The sequence below is a fragment of the Hyperolius riggenbachi genome, chromosome 4 (genome assembly GCF_040937935.1).
Source record: "Hyperolius riggenbachi isolate aHypRig1 chromosome 4, aHypRig1.pri, whole genome shotgun sequence".
Lineage (NCBI taxonomy): Eukaryota > Metazoa > Chordata > Amphibia > Anura > Hyperoliidae > Hyperolius > Hyperolius riggenbachi.
The window spans coordinates 461110168-461133340 of NC_090649.1; the positions used below are offsets into that span (position 1 = coordinate 461110168).

Here is a 23173-nt window from a genome sequence, read left to right on the forward strand (position 1 = left end):
GGCTTTGGAAATCTTTTTGTAGCCTAAGCCTGCTTTAAATTTCTCAATAACTTTATCCCTGACCTGTCTGGTGTGTTCTTTGGACTTCAAGTTGTTGCTTCTAATATTCTCTTAGACAACCTCTGAGGCTGTCACAGAGCAGCTGTATTTGTACTGACATTAAATTACACACATGTGCACTCTATTTAGTCATTAGCACTCATCAGGCAATGTCTATGCACTCAGACCAAAGGGGGCTGAATAATTACGCACACACCACTTTGCAGTTATTTATTTGTAAAAAATGTTTGGAATCATGCTTGATTTTCATTCCACTTCTCACATGTACACCACTTTGTATTGGTCTTTCACGTGGAATTCCAATAAAATTGATTCATGTTTGTGGCAGTAATGTGACAAAATGTGGAAAACTTCAAGGGGGCCGAATACTTTTGCAAGCCACTGTATGGCAAACAATGAATAAAATATGAGCTCAAAACAGCTACCGTATTTTTTGCAGCGTAAGACGCACCTGACCATAAGATGCACTTAGGTTTAAAGGACTAAAAACGGGAAAAAAATATTGGTGCATCCTTGATGCAGGGGCATCTTGTGGAGTGTTCCCACTCACCGCAGAAAACTTTCCGTTTTCCGTCTTGTGCTCAAAAGTAAAGCTACACACTCACCGCAACGACCCAGGAAGATGGACGGGGCAACGTCCCCCAATGATGAGCGCTGCCCAATGCATCTTCTTGCAGGTGATGTCACATGCTACACGACTGTGGCAAACGGGAAGTCAAGCAATTGCATTACTCTGCACAGAGTTGTTGGGGATCTTAAAACATCCGATCTGCCATGGTGGTCATTATCGTTGCGTGAACACATCTGTACTATGTCACGAGATCGCCTAAACGATCGCTCGTCACTCAAGAAAAAATTGCCGGGGAAATCGGGTGGTGGGTACGGTATGATCGATCAAGTGGTAACTGCAGGCTCTGGGCAGCTTCTCATGCAAGCAGGTCATGTGTGCAAATAGAGGAAGCTAGAAGCACTCACAGAGGCTGTTTGCCACAGGGAATATTGCCCCCTGGACAGTTCTCACCTTAGGTGTATGCTTGCTTGCATGAGAAGCTGTCCAGGGCCTGCAGTTGCCACTTGATCGCTTATCCTTACTTTTGAGCACAAGAGGGGAGACAGAAGGCTTACTGCTGTCAGCCTTGTCCCACTATGTGCAGCCCTGGGACCAAGGCTTTCCCTCAGGGCAGTCACAGCCCCTCATGTGGTCTAAACTGCCGAAGCAGCAGCTCAGCTGGGGGTCAGCTGCTAAGCTGGATCGGCATGCGGTCCTCCAGGCGGCTTGAAGTGGCAGCATTAGCCCGAGTGTCACTCCGCACGGAGAAGCTAAGCTGGAACAGCGAACACGGGCCGATATGCAATTAACTTTTTCACCCGAATTCTTTGTCCTAAGAGATAATTTTTCAATTTCTTTCTAAAATAACTTTTCAGCATTTTGCAATTGAGAAAGTGCCATAAAGTAAAAATAAGGTACTATCAAAATTATTTTGAGTATTTCCTTGCTAGTGGCTTAAAAGGGATTCTATGAAGGGGTGTAAAAATATCACCTAAGATAAGACTCAGGAGAAAACTGAATTGCATATGGGCCACAATGTCTGCACTCGGCTGCGGATTGCGGCCTACTGTTTGTATTGAAGCCGGGGGCCTAAATTTGTGTCCACAGGATGCCTGCACATGGGGTTTGGAGCGGTAGTTGGCAGAAATTTGAAGCACACTTTTGAGTGCCATTCTCCATTTGTGGAATTCTTCACTGATTCTGCCACACAAGCTGCTGCTCTCGCTACAAGCCACCTGGATGTCAACCTAATAGCTGATCCCAGCTATGGGATGGGGAATGTTACCATAGAGCTCACAGACACTGCAGTACAAGGCAGTGTGATGGGGAATGTTACCATAGAGCTCACAGACACTGCAGTACAAGGCAGTGTGATGGGGAATGTTACTATAGAGCTCACAGACACTGCAGCCCCTGCAGTACAAGGCAGTGTGATGGGGAATGTTACCATAGAGCTCACAGACACTGCAGTACAAGGCAGTGTGATGGGGAATGTTATCATAGAGCTCACAGACACTGCAGCCCCTGCAGTACAAGGCAGTGTGATGGGGAATGTTACCATAGAGCTCACAGACACTGCAGTACAAGGCAGTGTGATGGGGAATGCTACCATAGAGCTCACAGACACTGCAGTACAAGGCAGTGTGATGGGGAATGTTACCATAGAGCTCACAGACAACACGCACTAGCAGAGGAGGAGGTATGGGCAGCACTTACATTCTGGTAGCAGACATCCACCGTCACGGATTGGAGATCATGTTCTGTTTTTGGCAGGTTACAGAGGAATCCCACCACTTCCAGCTGGTTGTGTTTGATCAGAGATTGTCTTTGCGCTAAAACACAACAGTGACACTCATTACCTTACACTGCCATTATCTTACACTTACTACTGTGTCAGCTCAACAGATAGACTTTCCCATTCATCTCAGAGCGACCAATCAGAATCCTCGATACTAACAACTGCTCCACCCCTGCAACTCCTTACCGTACACACTACTGTGCAATATAAATGGTAATGGGGGGGGGGGGGATTACTTACCCAGAAGTCCACAGGATCCTCTGCGGTCTATTGGCCGCGTTCTACAACTCCCTACCGCGCTCCCTCCGTCCGGCATGATGGAGGAAGCACAGTAGTGAGTTGTGGACTTCTCCTGTGACACAAATGGACCGCAGAAGATCCCGCGGACTTCTGGGTAAGTTAACCCTGTCACAGCTGATCAGCCTGACATTACCATTTATATTACGAGTAGCTACGGACTCATAGCTTGCACAGTTCTGTCACGTGAGTCACATGACTATTAGTTGTTATCAGGGGCATTGCTAGGATCCTAAGAGATCCAGGGCACTTTTGGGCGCTCCAGACGAAAAATGGGTGTGATCATGGGTGGAGCCAAATTTACATGAACTTAACAGCGGTTTAATCAGGCCTGCCCAACAAAATGTTGGATGAAGCCACCCTTTACATTGATAAAAAAAAAAAAAGCAGCATGTCACATAAATAGGCAGTGTCACATAAATAGGCAGTGTCCCAGCATGCCCCCATAGATGCTCCACAGCCCTTTGGTGGTATGCTGGGAAATTTGGTGCATCTATGGTGATATCCTGGGAGCTGTGGTGCCTCAATGAGGGCATATTGTGTGAAGCTGATGTTGTGGTGCTTCTAGGTGGAATGCTGGGTGCCTCTAGGTGGCATGCTGGTGCCGTGTGGTGACATGCTGGAAGCTGTAGTACCTCTGCATGCATTGTTGAGTGTGTCCTCACTGTTCCTCCTCCCAACTCCCCTCACAGCAGAGTAGCACAGCAGGAGGAACTACTTATCTCCTCCATCTACTCTCTAAGTCTGGAGACATCCTCTGTAGCTGGTGATTCTCCCTCTAGCATCCAAGAATCAGACTCTAGGAGATTTAGCGTCAGTTTCATTCTCAGACTATAGGGCAGGGGTGTCAAACTCAAATACAAAGTGGGCCCACACTGAACACTGAGACCAAGTCGCGAGCCAACCTCAATGTCTAGTGGCCTCCTCCCTCCCTTCTACTTTTCCCTGGTGTCTAATAGCCCCCCTCCCATATACAGTTCTCTGGTGCCTAGTGCCCCCCCCCCCCCCCCAATACAGATCCCTGGTGTCTAGTGTCCCTCCTTTCCCTATACAGTTCCCTGGGCCCCGCTCCCTACTCTATACAGTACCTGATATCTAGTGTTTTCCCCTTCCCCATATGGCTTCCCTGGTGATCTAGGCCTATACCTCCAAGTTGGACATGTATGATCTGGGGGAAGAAGTCCGGAAGATAAGACGTCTGCAGAATCTGGAGACTAAGCGGCCAGAGGTGAGCACTGCCGCCCGTTGCTTGACTCTGGGAGCGAAGAGAGATTTTCGGCACATTGTTCAGCACTCGGCAGTAGTTAACAAGGTTAAAGACGTGATGAGCAATCATACACACCTCCACACTTGTAATATAATCAAATCACTTCTTGTATGCGACCTCCTGGCTGAGGGGTGCAAAGTGGGCACAGTACCCACTGCCACACAGAACAACCACATCCACCCACAAGGTCAATGCACAAGTTTGTTTTGATTGCATTACGTGTTAAAGAGACTCCGTAATAAAAATTGCATCCTGTTTTTTATCATCCTACAAGTTCCAAAAGCTATTCTAATGTGTTCTGGCTTACTGCAGCACTTTGTACTATCACTGTCTCTGTAATAAATCAATGCATCTTTCCCCTGTCAGACTTGTCAGCCTGTGTCTGGAAGGCTGCCAAGTTCTTCAGTGTTGTGGTTCTGCTATGAACTCCCCCTTCCAGGCCCCTCTCTGCACACTGCCTGTGTGTTATTTAGGATTAGAGCAGCTTCTCTCTTCTCTCTTATCTTTTACAAGCTGGATAAATCGTCCTCTGAGCTGGCTGGGCTTTCACATACTGAGGAATTAGACAAGGGCAAAGCTGTTTGCAGGAAGAAACAAGCAGCCTGAAACTTCAGTGCATGAAAACTGCGGGGGGAAAGAAACACACAATGATCTCTTGAGATTAAAAAGGAAGGCTGTATACAGCCTGCTTGTGTATGGATGTATTTTCTATGTGTGGACATACTGTACATCAACCTACTTCCTGTTTTGGTGGCCATTTTGTTTGTTTATAAACAAACTTTTAAAAACTGTTTTTAACCACTTTTAATGCGGCGGGGAACGGCGAAATTGTGACAGAGGGTAATAGATGTCCCCTAACGCACTGGTATGTTTACTTTTGTGCGATTTTAACAATACAGATTCTCTTTAATGTTTTGCACGTCCACGTCTATAACCTTGTTAACTGTCAGGAAACTTGGCCTGTGTCTCTAAGTACTGCACTCCTGCCAGGCTGCACCACTGCAGGAGCAGACAGTGATCTCCTTTCCTCCTGGCTGTCAGTGTGTCTCATCAGAAAAATGCAGCCAGCAGCTCTGCAATAGAGAGCAGGGAAGTCCTGGCTGCCGGGAGACACACTGGAAGCAACCCTGAATGAAGGGAGCGGATGTTAGCTTGGCACACAAGCTGTGACTGAAGGTCAGTTTCCTCCACACATCCTTTAACCCTTGTGAAGGACTGGAGCCAGGATACACTAACAAAACCGGTAGAGTCCCAAGATCCAGAATGACCTCTTAAACCATGCTGACCTGCACTGTTCACTTTTATAATGCAGCTTTTAGTGTACAAGGTGGCCTCTTGGGGTACAGTGCAGCCTCTCGGGGTTCAATGTGGCCTAATTGTACAGTGTAGCTTCTCAGTGTACAATTCAGCCTATCAGTGTAAAAGTACAATGCGGCCTCTCTGGGTACCCCCGCAGCCTCATTCCGTATATCTAAAAGTTGTTCATAATGACTCGGAACAGAACACAGACTTGAAGCACATTTGCCGGGTAATGGGGAGTACGGTCACCCTTCACACTGCCTCTGTGCACTGCCCTCCAGCTCACAATACTCCCTCCTTCACAGCCGGATAAGAGGAAGTGGCTGGTGAGCTGGAACCACCATTGAGGGCAGTGCCCAGAGGCGGTGTCAAGGGTGACTTAACCCTTGGTCCGCTGTGCTTCAAATTCGTGTTAAGTTTCTGAGTTATTGTAAACAGTGTTCAGATGAGGGATGCTCATCCCTAGATCTCACTGATGTGTAGGACATGCTGAGCCTTGTGGTTCCATAGAGGCTGCATCTGTTACAGATTTTTGAGGTATTAAAGGGGCAATATTGTGAAAAATGGTAACATTTAAAATGTATGTAAATACAAATAAGAAATGTGTTTCTTCCAGAGTAAAATGAGCCATACATTACTTTTCTCCTATGTTGCTGTCACTTACAGTAAGTAGCAGAAATCTGACAGAACCAACAGGTTTTTGACTAGTCCATCTCTTAATGGGGGATTCTCAGCAAGGCTTTTATTTTTTATGAAGACATTCTCTGAAAAGGATTTATACAATGATGCTGGCAACTGCCATTCACTAAGTGCTTTTGAAAATAAACAAAACCCTGAGAATCCCCCATGAGGAGATGGGCTAGTCCAAAACCTGTCGGTTCTGTCAGTTTTCTACTGCCTACTGTAAGTAACAGAAACATAGGAGAAAAGTAATTTATGGCTCATTTTACTCTGGAAGAAACATACTTCCTATTTGTATGTGTTTACATATATTTTAAAGGTTACTATTTTTGCGATAGTGCCCCTTTAAACATTATTCTTGTAAAATGCCAGATAAACTTCCTCCTAACACCAAATCCTTGCCTAACCTTAAATTAACACTAACCTACATGGCGACACCTAAATCCCCTCCTAATCACTAACCTAGAAACGTATCTGTTTGTTGTTGTAATATTTGGTTAAATCTGCGTATCATTGGTAAGATCTGCATACTGTTGGTATTCTCTACTTGAGTTTTTTAATAGCTGCATTACCTTTGCATGGTTTATTTAATAAGAAAAGGGGTGTGTAACTTGTGGGTGTGGCCTGTGCTGAGGGGAGGGGTTTAAGGCGCCAGAACTACTGTGCCCATTGGCTTTGGAGCTGTAAATCCAGCCCTGCTCTGGGATGTCTTTTTCCTGCTTTTAGGGTCTCAAAGCACATGAAAAAATTGTACCACTTTTAGACCCTAAAATCAGGAAAGAATGAACATGAAAAATGTGCATCTTAGTGACCATCCCTAGTAATGTGTTTACAGAAATAATAAAACTATGCAATGATCAGAATAAAGCTAAAAAGGTGCAACAAGTAGCCAAACCTCCTTTCTTCGCTTTCAGGTTACGGTTGAACTTCTGGTAGTCCCTGATCTGTTCATAACTGAAACAAAAACATGAAGAAACCAGTCAGTGGGAGGAGCTTCATGAGGACTCCGGGGGAAAGGGTGGACTTCTGATGGGTTCAAAGGGTAAATTGAGGGGTTGGCTCACCGTCCCCTCGTAATTCTTCCATTTTAAATTCTCAACACTTAGGGCTCATTCACACTTGTAAACGCAAAATGCTAGCGCTTAGCACTAGCGGTTTGCGCAGGTGATTCTTACCACGATTAGCGTGGTAAAATCACTGTACACTCGCGATTCCCGATCAGTGATTTTTTAAACTATCACGAACGCTCCAGAATCGTAATAAAAATGCTACATGCACCGTGTTTTGCGACTGCTTCAAATCACCCGAGATTTGTGGCATTCGCGGCAGTGAGATCACTGCCATATAGTTAATGTTGCGCTAGCAGTTCGCCGATTAGCAGTAAATGGCAACTAATCACCTAAGTGAGAACGGGACCTTAACAAATATCACAGATATTGCAACCAAGAAGTCCGAAACAGGCTGCCTGCATGTTGGGTTAATGTGGCTCAGTAATAAATGATTAGCTACATGCTCACTATACACCAGCGGCTCTGGATGAGATGATTCACTAGCGCTAATTTATTCTTACCTGGGGCTTCCTCCAGCCCAATGAGCACCGTGGCTTCCCTCGCCGTCCGCTTCAGCCCCTCTGTTCAAGCCCTGAACTGGCGGCAACTGACCAGATTACCGGGAGTTGTAGCGCCAGAACAGAGGGGCTGAAGCGGACGGCGAGGGAAGCCACGGTGCTCATGGGGCTGGAGGAAGCTCCAGGTAAGAATAAATTAGCGCTAGTGAATCATCTCAGGTTCACTTTAAGGGCCAGAGACTTTCTTTTCTTTAAAAATGGAGTTGTGATCGCTGTGATTGGCTCAGAGTTATCACACGGTCAGGAGCCCATGAAACCGGCTTAGCGGTCTATCAGACAGCTGACAGTGACGTGAGCGATAGGATCATGTGGCGAGACTAAAATTTACGACCCTTGCAGGAATAAGCAGGGTGTAGATTTCATCTGCATCCAGATGTGTACAAAAAAAATAAAATTGTAAATTAAGTTCATGCTGGACAAGATTTCCTACCGCCACCCCTTATGCTGCTCCTTCTCTTCAGGGTCCCTCCTGTTCCACTTCCTTTTAATATTCAACTGACTCATCAGTCGAATAATCCAAAGTAAGGCCCAGTGCACACCAAAAACCACGAGCAGATCTGCAAAACGCTAGAGGTTTTTGAAGCAGATTTTCAGAGCGATTCTAGGCATGTTTAGAGAGGTTTTCTGAACATGCCTAGCGTTTTCTGGAGTGTTTTTGTGTAGCAGATTTCATATATTGTTACAGTAAAGCTGTTACTGACCAGCTTCTGTAACAAAAACGCCTGGAAAACCGCTCTGATCTAGCATTTTCCAGAGCAGTTTGAGCTTTTTCTATACTTTACATTGAGGTAGAAACACATCCGCAAACCGCAAAAATGCTGCAGGAGCCACGTTTGCGGTTTGCTAAAAACCTCAAATCGCTGGTGTGCACCATCCCATTGAAATACATTAGCCAAGCGTTTTCACAAACGGCAGCGGTTTTGAAAACGCTACCAAAAACGCTTGGTGTGCACCAGTCTGCGCATAAGCAAATCTGAACTTGGCACGTGCAAGTTCCAAATCGCGCATGTCCAGTAAAAGGAACGGCTCCTGCGTGAAAGATATACATGCACAAGCACTTTCTTTCAATGGGCATGTGCGGTTTTGAATTTGCACATGCCCAGTTCAGAGTGGCTCGAGGGCGGCTGACCCTCAAATGCAGTGGCTAGTCCAACTGCTGTAGCGATAAAGTGCTGTGATTGCAAAACGCCAAACTGGTGTTATAAAAGTGAACAAAAACTTAGTGCTTTCAGTTCGTATCTTAATATTGCAAAGATTAGACAAGCAGCATATTGCTTGTGCTTATAGATTAGAACATACTCGTTCCACAACATTTCTAAAGGTGCCCATAGATCTAGCAATGTATGGGCAGATTGACCAGGAGACATATCTCTCATCGAATCTGATGAGAGATCTGTTGGCTGCCCATACACCAATACAGACCGATTCCGGATTTCAGCATGAAATCTATCAGGAATTGGCTAAGGCTCCTTTCACATCTAACAACGCGTGCAGGAGCCGTTCTCCTGCACGTGTTGAGTAGCCTGCGGCTGTCGTCGGGAATCTGCGGTGCGACGCTGAGTAGCGGCGGTAGTATCAATTAACCCAACAGGGAAACGCCGATTCCCGGCGATAAGATGCTCCCGAGTGCGTCGTACCGCAATGCATCGAAACGCAGCATTGGGTGTGAAATGTATGGACTTTCCTTTTACCTTGGTTAACGCAAAGTATAGACTTTGCGTTTAAACGCTGAAAAAGGGCTCTGGTGTGAAAGAGCCCTTAGCGACGCCTCTGCCACCTGCCTGGCCGCCCCACTAATGTTAACTGCCCCCCCTTTCTCACCTACCCACCAGTGTACAACTCCTGGCCACTCCTCCGCTGTAACCCACGTGTTCACCATTACCACAAGTGCTGTACCACGTGGCATTAGCCGGAGGATCCTTGAGGACGTCTGCGGGGGGGGGGGGGGGGGGGGGCAGTAGAAGCCCCAGGTAAGTGAAACTTGAAGATCTACTTTAACTGAAAGGGCTGCTTCACACTGCAAGAGCTTTCTAAGCGCTAGTGATTTGAACAGCTCTTGCTAATGCAATGCTATGGGTGATTTTTATAAAATCATATCGCTCAAGTGGCATCACACCCATAGCATTACATTAGCAAGAGCTTTTAAAATCTCTTGCAGCGTGAAGCAGCCCACAGAAAGGAGCATCAGTGTTTGCCACCGATCAATGGATTAGTCCCGGTGTTCTGAATGAGTAAGAAGGGCTTCTGCCCTGTGCAGCTCATGAAACAAGGGTACTCAGAATCAGAAACGTTTATTTCGCCAAGCATGACTGGGTCCTGCCTGGAATTGGGTTTGGCACAGTACATACGCAGCTCGAAAAAACATAGTTACAAAAGTTAGGTTTAAGTATGCAGTTAACAGAGCTAGAAAGGAGAAACAGAACAAAAACACAGTATACAACACAGATCAAAAATCACAGTATGCATAAAAAATTCGCAAAAGTACATCAAAATCTGCATGGGGGAGATGGAACAGTTAGTCTGAAGAGCAGGTTGACTGGAGGGGCAGTATGTGAAGGGAGTTCAGGAGGCTGACGGCTGAGGGAAAAAAAGTTTGTGTCTGGTGGTTCGGGTTGGGATGGCCCGTAGCCTCCGGCCTATTGGAAGTGAGCTGAAGAAGCAATGACCTGGGTGAGAGGGGTCGCTGGCAATCTTCAGTGCCCTAGTGCGCATTCTTGAGCTGTATAGGAGGGCCAGTGAGGGTAGGGGCATACCAATGATCTTTTTCCGCCGACCTAGCCAGTTTTAATAGCAGCAGTACTCTACAGAGCAATTTGAGGGCACCGTCAACTTTGGGAAATTCTTAGAAGTTTTCACAATGAAATAGAAATAGAACATGGTTAAATTGCAAAAAAAAAAGACTTCTGCAGCGTAAGTCTATATAGGATAGTAGAAAATGCAAAATAGAACTTCAAGCACAGCTGATTGCGCACCATGGAGGGCAGCGCACAGAAGCGGTGCCAAGGGTAAGTTAACAACCCCTGCCACTATTAGCTGTGCTTGAAATGTTTGTTCTGTTCTAAATAATTCAGAACAGGGTTCCAGTACAGGACGCTCATCCCTATACAGGGCTGTGGAGGCAAAAATCATCCGACGCCTCAGTTTATGAAACCACCGACTCCGACTCCAGGTACCCAAAATTGCTCCCACTCCTTAGTCTAATGTTCACAAAGGCTATGGATTTGGTTCAAAAATCATCCGACTCCTCAGTTTATTGAAACCACCGACTCCAGGTACCCAAAACTGCTCGGACTCCACAGCCCTGTCCCTATAGGAAAGTAATACAATGAACAGCGAGCGCATACCACTAAGGCTGCATCTGTTAGCACTTGTCTAGGATGCAGGGCATGCATTTTTCAGTCTGACAGAGGCGGTGTATGCCTGTGCGATTAACCATTCAATTGCAACATGTGTTTAGGGACACGCAGCCTTTCCCCCCACCATTTTTTTTAACTTTGTAACTATGTAACTGCCAGGTTAGCTGCTCCCAGTCCCTCTTCCTGAGTTTCCTGTTTGCATAATAAGTAGTAGCAGATTTGCATATGATTTGCATCTGAATTGAATGCAAAGTGTGCAGAAAATCTATTTAGGTGCTTCACACTGAGCTGGTGGTCATTTCAGATGCAGCCTTAGTGGTATGCGCTGGCGTTCTCCTCGCTGTTCAACAAAATGTAAGTTACACATTTTTTTTTGCTTAGCTGCTCCCAAGGTTTTAAATTTAGGTTAGGTCACTTGCCCGGAGGTTTGCCTCACCGTGGCGCTAATGTGTCTAGTATAATATACTTTGCATGCAAACCATATTGGAAGCTAAAGTTCCTCCTAGTTTAATAAATGTTAGCACTTGTCTAGTATGCAGGGCATGCACTTTTCAGTCTAACAGAGGCGGTGTATGCCTGTGCGATTAACCATTCAATTGCAACATGTGTTTAGGGACACGCAGCCTTTCCCCCCACCTTTTTTTTAACTTTGTAACTATGTAACTGCCAGGTTAGCTGCTCCCAGTCCCTCCTCCTGAGTTTCCTGTTTGCATAATAAGTAGTAGCAGATTTGCATATGATTTGCATCTGAATTGAATGCGAAGTGTGCAGAAAATCTATTTAGGTGCTGCACACTGAGCTGGTGGTCATTTCAGATGCAGCCTCAGTGGTATGTGCTGGCGTTCTCCTCGCAGTAATACAATGAAGTTGCATTTTCCATGGCGAATTAAAAATGGTCCAATTAAAAATCGACAAGTGCATTTGCCCAATTCCGAGCTGTAAACAATTTGCGTGCAAGCCGAAATTAGAAGCAACTATTACCCCCATCTGTGTGAGCCGCAGACCTTCTAATAGAGAAATGTACAAATCTTATCTTACCCCACTCTAATAAACTACAGAAAAAAAAAGGTTTTGGCTGCTAATCATATTCTAATATTCTAATCTTCCATATTACAATAAAAGCTCCACAATATACCTACCAGAGTTTTGTGAAGCTGACGCTGGGAATGCTTAAAGAAAAGTAGCAATGTTCATGATACAGCGGCAGAAGGGACTGACGATTGTCAGAGTCATATAGAGTGTAATACCTACAATATTAAAGCAAGAATCTGTATGCAATTGCAGACACACAATTTTCAAACAAAAGTGAAGAAAAAACATGTCAAATGAGGATTATTTAAACAGAGATCAGCACACACTGCAGCTAGTTTACTATCAGTACAGGCAAACGGTAACGGCTTATATTGTACATTCTGGAGGTAGGGGGATCGGCACACAAAGCAGCTAGTTTACAATCTTTATAGGCACAAATCGCTTATAGTGTATATACTAAGGTGATATGACCATGAAAATGGTATGAAATAAATGCGGATATATGCTGTATCATTAATCAGTGGCACATTTAAACCATACACAGGAGTACACTTTTCCAGGCCCCTTTTGCACGGGCAGCATGAAGGCTGTGAGGTCACCACCTGACATTCACTGGCCAGGCAATTGCTATCGCTCAGTACCGGCGGCGGACAGACGGGCGTTGCACCTGAGCATGACGGTTCTCATCCTTCGATGCGGAGACATTTTTATGCTGCCAGGTAATGCCACCGTTTGAGGTCATCATGTAATAGCAGCCAAATAGTGCTTGTGGCTGGCAGTCGTGTAAGCCTCCCCTCGCCCTGCAAAACTCACAGTGACCCCCCCTCCCTTTAACACCTTTGAGCGAGCCCTCAAAATACACCCGTTTAAGATGTTCTATGCCTCCTCTACTGCACCTTAACTCCCTCAGCAAGGCCCCTATTCCACAGCCCTACCCAGCGTCTCCCCCCTACCTCCGTGTCATCCTTGATCTTCTGACCCCCCCCCCCCAATGACATCCTTCTCTAAAGCCCCATCTACACCATACAGTTTTTTGTCCGATTTGATTCATTAATTAGATTTAATACGACATGTCCGATCGGGATTCGATTCAATTTGCCATTGCAAAACAATGGCAAATTGAATCGAATCCCGATCGGACATGTTGGATTGAATCGAATCAATCGAATAAAAAAATTGTATGGTGTAGATGGGGCTTATGCTGGGCATACACGGGTCGATCCAGCAGCCGATTAGCTGCCAGATCGACTCCCGCTGCGTCCCCGCTCGTCCGCCCGGATCGATTCCCGCTCGTCCCTGCCGGCGCTTCTTATCTTCCACTTGATTCGCCGCTATTGTCTGCCCGCGGGTATCGAGCACGGAATCGATCCTCGCGGTCATCGGACACGTTGGATATTATCAATCAAGCCATCAGTGGCTCGATTGATAATCCTGCGTCGAGCCGTGTATGCCCAGCATTATGCTGGGAATACACCATACAATTTTCTGTTAGATTTACCTGCCAGATAGATAACGTTCAACATGTTAGACATTTATCTATCTAACCATCTATCCGCCGAGCAATAAGGCATTGTTCTACTCAGCAGGAGATAAACACAAGACAATGCACCAGAGTTAATGACCAGTCTCTACAGAAAATCTAATTATGCATTCTAACAGAAAATTGTATGGTGTATTCCCAGCATTAATGCCTAGTACACACCATACAATTTTCTGTTAGATTATTTTCTGTAAAGAATGAGCATTATCTCTGGTGCATTGTCTTCTGGTCATCTTCTGCTGAGTAGAACAATGCCTAATTGCCAGGCAGATAGAACACGTTGGAAATGATCTATCGGGCAGGTAATTTTAACAGAAAATCTAATGCTGGGAATACACGGGTCGATTTTGCCGCTCGATTCCACACCCGATCATTTTCCGCGCTCGATTCTGCGGGCGATTCTCTTATCTTCCATTTGTTTTTCTTATCTTTTCTCATTCTTCCCCATGCAGAATCGAGCGCAGAAACGATTGGGCGCGAGATTGAAAGTGTCGGAAATTATCGAGCCATCTAAATGGCTCAAAATCTTACAGTGTATTCCCAGCATAACTCAGACTTGAATTGTGAGGTCTCTGTACAATCACATGATCATGTATCGTATACCCTAACCGTGTGCTATAACTTTGTCTGTTAGCCCTTGCGAACATTGTATGCATCTCTATTCATCGTCCATCGCTCCTAAATATGCTGACTGAGATCACTGGCAAGTAAAGTCCAAACACTGACGAGGAACTTACTGAAACAGGAAGTCTGATAAGGAGTTTCTGATGTCTTCATTCGGAAAGAAGCTTCCCTGGAACAGAAGATACATGTCTGTATTATTAGGAGCAGAAGAAATTTGGGAAAACATTTCATTATTCCACAGCGCCATCTTCTGGTCTGACTTGCAAATTCTATGATCAGCGATGTTTCTTTCTTTACTGCTGTTGTAAACTAATGAAGCTCGCAATAATATAAGTGAAACTACACTCTCCATATGTAATTACTTTTTGCTGTGTTTTTGGATGTTGCATTATAAAAAATAAAATACAGGCTGAAAATAAACTGTAACAAAGGGTCGCTGAACCAGTATCAGCTGTATACTGGGTGGTGAAAACACTGTAATGAGGGTTCAGGTAAACTTTACTACCATTGTGACACTCCTCTCCTATGCTCTTACAGATCAGGAACCTACCCTACCTAACTTCCTTGAATTCTAACTGGGAGTTTTGCCCCGCCCCTTCCTGCTGTCCATTAACCAATGAGGTCAGCATTGCAGGAATCAGATTTGCTCTGGTTGGCATGAAAGTGGCAGGGTAAAAATTAAGTGCAAGTTTTTAATGTAGGCCTGAGACCGATAGCGGTTCTCTAAGTGCCTGTTCTCACTTAGATGGGCGATTTTACCGCAATTAGCATGGTAAAAATCACTGTACATGCTGACGATTCCCGACCGATCACGATAAGCACTTTTTTAAAAAGAAAACCTGTACTAAAAAAAACATCTCCGGGGGGTACTCGCCTCAGGAGGGGAAGCCTTAGTAACCAATAAGGCTTCCCCCATCCCTGTAGCTGCAGGCAATCCAGCGCTAGCTCTTCCGAAGCGTCCCGCAACCCTCCCCCGACAAGGCTTGATAAGTTTACCTTGCCGGGATCCAGCGCAGGCGCAGTAGTGGTTCTTCCTTCGGGTAAGGCAGAAATACCGGATCCGCTCTACTGCACAGGCGCGAAAGGACTCGCGCCTGCGCAGTAGAGCGGATCAATCGGGTTCGGCCATTTCTGCCTTACCAGAACGAAAAGCCGCTAGTACGCCTGCACTGGATCCTGGCGAGGTAAATATTTACATCGCCGCACTTCTAAAAAGCCAGTTTTCAGCAGAATAAAAAGTCCTTACCTTGGCTAGAGGGAGCGGTTGGATTTTCACTGGTTCATAGAATACATTTCCTCTCAACAAATGCCCATCCTACAGAAGATAAAGGTCTGTTAGTGCATACCAGTGCGAGGCTCGGGACAATCCAATATCGCTGAATGGACAAAAAGAAGCACAATGGTGGCCACAATAACAACCATCGGTTTTATTTTCAAATGAATATTTTGATTGAAGCGAGTCGAAATCAAGCGTACCATGTAGTCCCCCAGTTAACAAATGAGATAGGGACTGTAGGTTCGTTCTTAACCTGAATCCGCTGGAACACCATGCCATCTCTGTCCCCTGTGCCTCATATCCCAGTCTCCCTTGTGCCACCTTATATTCCCCTTTGTGCCTCCTATGTCTCGCTATGCCTCGTTCCCTGCTGTGCCTCTTAGTTTCAATAAAGTTTTATTGGGTTACTCAAAAAAGTAATTTGTTACAGCAATTGTGAGCATGTCCCCATCGGGACTGTATAGAATAATAACATAGTAGAACAGTTAGAACAAAAACATAACCGGTAACAGGTATGCAATCATTGGCTATCATTCATAAACCTGTTGTCGGTAAAGTAAATCTATGCGGGAAAACACCGCTGGCGGAATTTTAGACTTCTGGCTGCTCATTCATAAAAATGTATCTAGTTGCGATAGCAGTGCGGAGATTCCCCGAACTAGGCTGTCGGTAGGCTTGCGGAGACACAGGAAGCTGCGGAGTTGATACATTTCTCCGTGTTCCGCTCTACTGCAGCTGCTTGGGAGGTCTGTGTCCCCATTCACTTACATTGTTATCGCCACATCCAAGGGAGCGGTATTTCCCGTCCTCATACCGCTTGCGGTGATCTTTATGAATTAACATTTTGTTACATTTGTTACGAAAATCACCGCACAAGGCGGTGATTTATCGCTCTGCTCGGTAGTGTCGGCTTTTCATGCGGAAAGAGCCTTTATGAATGTCAAACTTGCTGAGTGGTCGGTAAAGTCAGCTGTTTTAAGCATTTCCGCATGCAGAAATGCTTTATGAATGATAGCCATTGGGTATGGAATGCGATATTGTATAAACATTATTGAGAGAAATCAGCACATTTATGGGTTCAGTATGGCACTAGGAGGGATGTCACAGGGATAGTGCACATAAACGGAGACCAATCAGGTCTGATGCATTTAGTCAAGATTGCCATGTTTTAATAAAAGCATCAAAGGTATCGTTAATGATTGCAAGAATCCTTTCAGAGATCATGTCTAAGATAATATCAGTTAGATGAATGGAGAGCATATGCTGCATCCACTGTCTTGCAATGTGGGATCTGGCAGTCCTGGCTATATGTTGTGCAAATCGATGAGAGGGATGCTTCCACTTAGGGGGCTTATCTCCAAACAGAAGGATCCCTGGGTCTGGACCTAGGGCGGTTCCCAGCGCTGTATTTATAAGTGCAGTAACTTTGGCCCAGTAAGTTTGAACTACTGGACAAAACCACCATATATTGGGCATGTCCCCTACTCTCCCACAGTTTCTAAAGCAGAGGTTACTTTTGGTTGGATCAATATTATGTAGTTGTAAAGGGGTAATGTATGTTCGATGTAGGATTTTGTAATTAGTTTCGATATGGGAGAAGTAGGTGCTTCCTTTTGTAAGGGTAGTATAGCATTTGGACCATCTTTCTGGGGTAAGTGTGATTCCCAGTTCCGACTCCCAAGTTGTCATAGTCCTAAGCTTGCATATGTCAGGGGGCTGAGAAAGTAGGGAATATAATAGCGAAATGAGACCTTCTAGGGGCCTGAGATCACACCAGGCTTCGTAAGATGTGCGCTGCGGAATGGGTGAGTTTTTCGGACCCAGGGTACTAACCCTGCTGTGCCTCTTGTGCCCATGCTTCCTGCACTCTTCCAGCCCTGTACCTTTAGCAATGACAGCCGTAACATATCTAACCTAGTCCATGGGCACCGCGTCAATCAGAGACGTCCTCTCTCCCTTCACTGCTCCTTCCTAGTGCCGGCTTTTCCTACACGATGCAAGAGAAGCCAGCATTAGAGAAACAGGGAAGGGAGAGCACATCGCTGATTACCGCAGGCCACCACGGACCAGATGGGAATGTTGCTGCTTCCGCTGTGCCTACTCTGCTAAAGGAACACAGAGCAGAAGAGGTAGTCCCCGACTGACGTCATAGCAGCTGATCAGTGGGCGCTCGTATCAGCGGGTCGTACTGTGTTACAGAATCCATTCAATTGTTTTTTAAGCTGGAAATCACAAGAGCAGCAATTGGATAATTATAATCTTGGCAGTTCTGTGTCTTGATCTGATGAGTTTGATTTTCTTAATGAAGTCATTTTATTGAAGCAATAATTGTTTGCAATGATCAAAAGATAAAATGATGCAAAAAAAAAATATGGCATTTTACACTTGGGGAGGTGGCTTACGTGGCCCAGGAAGTGTGAACCTGGCAACCAGGGAGAGGATCGGGATGGCAGCAGCTCGAGATTCCCTGAACCCCACTAGTTCCGCAGCGTTTTTGCCGCTTTTTCAATGAGGGAAGTGCCCGGCAGGGCTGCTGCTGCCTATCCCAATCCTCTCCCTGGTTGCCAGTGTCACACTTCCTGTGTCATGTAAGCTTTCTGCACTGTGTGCACAGCCACCATTCCTCACAGTCACTCTCACAACGGCACCTCAGTTATCAGTTTGGATGGATTGAGGTTTATTTATATTGTGTTTTCACTTCCTGCCTTGTTTTCCATCACGTTCAGCACATTGCATTGTATAGTACTCCAGCCCACATTAGGTACTATATGTATTCACTGAACCCAGGTTCACCTGTGCGGGGGGTCCTTTGTGAGCAACACTGCCCCACCCACCACCACCACACATGAAATGACAGCGCAAGTCACAGGGGATTGCTGCTAGTAGAATACCGCTACAATTAGCGATATTCTGCTGGATTCCATAGAAAAATAATCGGTAATATTTACTGATAGCTAAACTGCCTAACCCCGCCTGGTAGGGGGGTGGTTAGGGTTAGGCACTCCATCCCGGCACCCAAAATTAGCTGCTTTGTGGAAGACATCCCAAAGACTTACAGCGCGTGGCCCCGCCTCTACTCCATACCCACAGAAAAACGCCAAGATGTTTACTACAGTAAACATCTTGGCGGTTTTCTTTGGGGAGGCGGAGCAAGGCGCTGGAAGTCTGGTGATTTTGGGTCTTTGAGGGACTAGGCAGCATAGGTAACTAGAACTTTCTTTTACAAGAAGGCTGCTGGATTTTAACAGGAAGGCTGGAGATACGCTTTAAATGAACCTAAACCGTACTATGGTATAAAGAAAGAAAAAAAAAAAGAGTTTAATTTACCTGGGGCTTCTACCAGCCCTTCGCAGCCGTCCTGTGTCTGCGCCGGTCCTGAACAATCCTCCGTTCTCCCGCTGTGCATTAGTTTAGATTCTGCTGACTGATCAGTTGGTGGTGCACTGCACCTCTGTAGCTGCACGCATCCTCGTACGCGCTCACATTGACAAGAGCATCCTGCACGGGCGCAGTAAGAGAAAACCTTGTACTGCGCCGGTGCAGGGCGCTCTCGCCAACGTGAACGCGTACGAGGATGTACTCGGCCATGGCTGCACAGGCTCAGTGAACCACCAGCAGAATCGAAACTAAGCCGTGGTGGGGGAACGGAGGATGGTTGAGGACCGGCGAGGGCACAAAATGGATGTGGGGGGACTTGTAGAAGCCCCAAGTAAATAACATTTTTTATTTAGTACGGTTTAGGTTCACTTTAAAGGGGAAAGCTTTTTTCCCCCCGTGTCTATACTGTGTATGTATGTATGTATGTTATGTATGGTATGGTATGTTAGGTATGGTATGTTATGTTAGGTATGGTATAGTATGTTATGTATGTATGTATGTATGTATGTATGTTAGGTATGGTATGTTAGGTATGTTATGTTATGTATATATATATATATATATATATATATATATATATATATATATATATATATATATATATATATATATATATATATATATATATATATATATATATATATATATATATAGCCTCCGCACACTCACGTCATTACTGCTTGAGCAGGTGCGGATCGATATTTCTTAGCTAGGTACACACATGCAATCACTGTCACCCAGCAGGAAACCGGAATCCATCCCTCAACAGTTCAGGTCTCGATGTACAGCTAACAGGCTAGCAACACATGCTGTTATTATAGAGGGGGCAGAGGGACAATGAACGAAGCATTAAAGCACAATGTGGGGGGGGGGGGGGGTTGTAAGGCAGGAGAACAATGGCAGCATTCATGCGAGATGTTCCCGCAGATCAGATGTCTTGCCGACGCATCGGGGAAGGTTGGGGACTGCTGCACACACACTAGATTACTGTTGAGGCAGTGTTGCGATCAACATCCACTAGTTTATTATTTTAGGTGAATCTGTATTATTACAAATGGGACAATTTAGTGACCTATTATTTGCTGGATAGAACTTTGCTTCTGTTTATCTATAACTATCCCTTGTTCACCTGCTCTCTTAGATATGTGTTCAGTTATGGCTACAGCACTTTTCATTTGCTTGTTTATTAACCTACCAGAAATGGGTCGCAACCACCACAACATGGGACACCTCATCCAAAGCATAGATCATGCCAGATTAAAGCCCTTCAGGCCTGGCAGCCTGAGAGGAGCCTCCACCGCCCTTTGAGAAAGGTATTATTACCGAAACAGCGATGTAAAAAAAAATTCAACAAACGGAGACCCGTTGGATGTACCAGCTATGGACTCTGGCACCCGGGGGTCTCAATAATTAATGATTTGCGCCCTTTTTACAATGCATGAATGGTCGAATTATCCACAAATTGTTACTGTTGACTCCTCCTGTTTCCTCGTCCTCCCCTTCGTTCATTTGGGAACTAATGTGGCTAGAAACTTCCGCACCGTACATGGAGGCGACATGTCCGTTTTTTGTGTTCCAGGGTATTGAAAAAGTCTGTTTACCGAAAAGGGGTGGCGATTTACAGGCTCTCATCCGTAAGAGGGAAGCACTCTGAATATTCCATTTGGGAACTAGAGCCCCTAATGGACTCAATGTGCGGTGGGACCTGGCCCTCGTTACAGGCTAACTAATTATAGAGTGACGAACCTACATTTATACACTATACATACCCTTGTTCTACATTATGTGTGTCTTCCTGGGGTAATTTGTATATTATATGGGAAACCATTCATGATTAATGTCAATTGTTACTCCATTTTGTACATTGTATACTTTGCTCCTGTTTTTATTTGTCTCATGTGGTTTAATTTCTTATATTGATTATGTGTATTTAATTACGCTTGGGTGGTGTCGATCTGATGGGGTTTGGAGCATTTGGGTTTCGTTCCTTCCCTTCATGGGGGCTGGCCCACGCCCCATGCCGATTGCCACTACTTTTTAAACCTTGTGTTGTGAGCTGTAGAAATTGACTATGATTAAGGACCAGGGGTTCGAAACATGGCAGTCTTGTCCTTTTTGTACTGGATCATGTCCTAAATAAATTTGGCTTTATGACACATTCGTGCGGCCCATCCTCTCCTTTTGCTCAGTTTTGCTTGGGCCTGGCTGCCTGTGTTCCAGCACTGTCTCAATGTACAGAGAGCGGTAATCCTCTGCTTTCCATTTGGGAACAATAGATATGTATACAGTGGAGGAAATAATTATTTGACCCCTCACTGATTTTGTAAGTTTGTCCAATGACAAAGAAATGAAAAGTCTCAGAACAGTATCATTTCAATGGTAGGTTTATTTTAACAGTGGCAGATAGCACATCAAAATGAAAATCGAAAAAATAACCTTAAATAAAAGATAGCAACTGATTTGCATTTCATTGAGTGAAATAAGTTTTTGAACCCTCTAACAATAAAAGACTTAATACTTAGTGGAAAAACCCTTGTTTGCAAGCACAGAGGTCAAACATTTCTTGTAATTGATGACCAAGTTTGCACACATTTTAGGAGGAATGTTGGTCCACTCCTCTTTGCAGATAATCTCTAAATCCCTAAGGTTTCGAGGCTGTCTCTGTGCAACTCTGAGCTTGAGCTCCCTCCATAGGTTTTCTATTGGATTAAGGTCCGGAGACTGACTAGGCCACTCCATGACCTTAACCACCCTGGCGTTCTGATAAGATCGCCAGGGAGGCTGCGGGAGGGTTTATTTTAAATTAAAAAAAAACTATTTCATGCAGCCAACTGAAAGTTGGCTGCATGAAAGCCCACTAGAGGGCGCTCCGGAGGCGTTCTTCCGATCGCCTCCGGCGCCCAGAATAAACAAGGAAGCCCGCAATGAGCGGCCTTCCTTGTTTTGCTTACACCGTCGCCATAGCGACGAGCGGAGTGACGTCATGGACGTCAGCCGACGTCCTGACGTCAGACGCCTCCGATCCAGCCCTTAGCGCTGGCCGGAACTTTTTGTTCCGGCTGCGCAGGGCTCAGGCGGCTGGGGGGACCCTCTTTCGCCGCTGCTCGCGGCGAATCGCCGCAGAGCGGCGGCGATCGGGCAGCACACGCGGCTGGCAAAGTGCCGGCTGCGTGTGCTGCTCTTTATTTGGCGCAAATCGGCCCAGCAGGGCCTGAGCGGCAGCCTCCGGCGGTGATGGACGAGCTGAGCTCGTCCATACCGCCCAGGTGGTTAATGTGCTTCTTCTTGAGCCACTCCTTTGTTGCCTTTGCTGTATGTTTTGGGTCATTGTCGTGCTGGAACACCCATCCACGACCCATTTTCAGTTTCCTGGCAGAGGGAAGGAGGTTGTCGTTCAGGATTTCACGATACATGGCTCCGTCCATTTTCCCGTTAATGCGATTAAGTTGTCCTGTGCCCTTAGCAGAAAAACACCCCCAAAGCAAAATGTTTCCACCCCCATGCTTGACGGTGGGGACGGTGTTTTGGGGGTCATAGGCAGCATTTTTCTTCCTCCAAACACAGCGAGTTGAGTTAATGCCAAAGAGCTCTATTTTGGTCTCATCAGACCACAGCACCTTCTCCCAGTCACTCACAGAATCATTCAGGTGTTCATTGGCAAACTTCAGACGGGCCTGCACATGTGCCTTCTTGAGCAGGGGGACCTTGCGAGCCCTGCAGGATTTTAATCCATTGCGGTGTAATGTGTTTCCAATGGTTTTCTTGGTGACTGTTGTCCCTGCTAATTTGAGGTCATTCACTAACTCCTCCCGTGTAGTTCTAGGATGCTTTTTCACCTTTCTCAGAACCATTGACACCCCACGAGATGAGATCTTGCGTGGAGCCCCAGAGCGAGGTCGATTGATGGTCATTTTGTGCTCCTTCCATTTTTGAACAATTGCACCAACAGTTGTCACCTTCTCTCCCAGCTTCTTGCTAATGGTTTTGTAGCCCATTCCAGCCTTGTGCAGGTCTACAATTTTGTCTCTGACATCCTTGGACAGCTCTTTGGTCTTTCCCATGTTGGAGAGTTTGGAGTCTGCTTGATTGATTGATTCTGTGGACAGGTGTCTTTTATACAGGTGACTAGTTAAGACAGGTGTCCTTAATGAGGGTGACTAATTGAGTAGAAGTGTCTAACCACTCTGTGGGAGCCAGAACTCTTAATGGTTGGTAGGGGTTCAAAAACTTATTTCACTCAATGAAATGCAAATCAGTTGCTATCTTTTATTTAAGGTTATTTTTTCGATTTTCCTTTTGATGTGCTATCTGCCACTGTTAAAATAAACCTACCATTGAAATGATACTGTTCTGAGACTTTTCATTTCTTTGTCATTGGACAAACTTAC

At 45.5% G+C, this 23173-nt stretch overlaps 1 protein-coding gene across 6 annotated transcripts in view; it reads right to left on the reverse strand.

The window, feature by feature from the left end:
• LOC137504419 (nuclear RNA export factor 1-like) overlaps positions 1-23173 on the reverse strand; it is a 122037-nt gene that overhangs the window by 41568 nt on the left and 57296 nt on the right. For all 6 annotated transcript variants that reach the window (XM_068232827.1, XM_068232825.1, XM_068232823.1 and 3 more), the window contains 5 exons: positions 15378-15446; positions 14245-14300; positions 12075-12182; positions 6848-6906; positions 2327-2442 (listed from right to left, as the gene is read on the reverse strand). In XM_068232827.1, coding sequence (XP_068088928.1) covers positions 2327-2442; positions 6848-6906; positions 12075-12182; positions 14245-14300; positions 15378-15446 — 408 coding nt within the window. The remainder of the gene's footprint in view (positions 1-2326; positions 2443-6847; positions 6907-12074; positions 12183-14244; positions 14301-15377; positions 15447-23173) is intronic.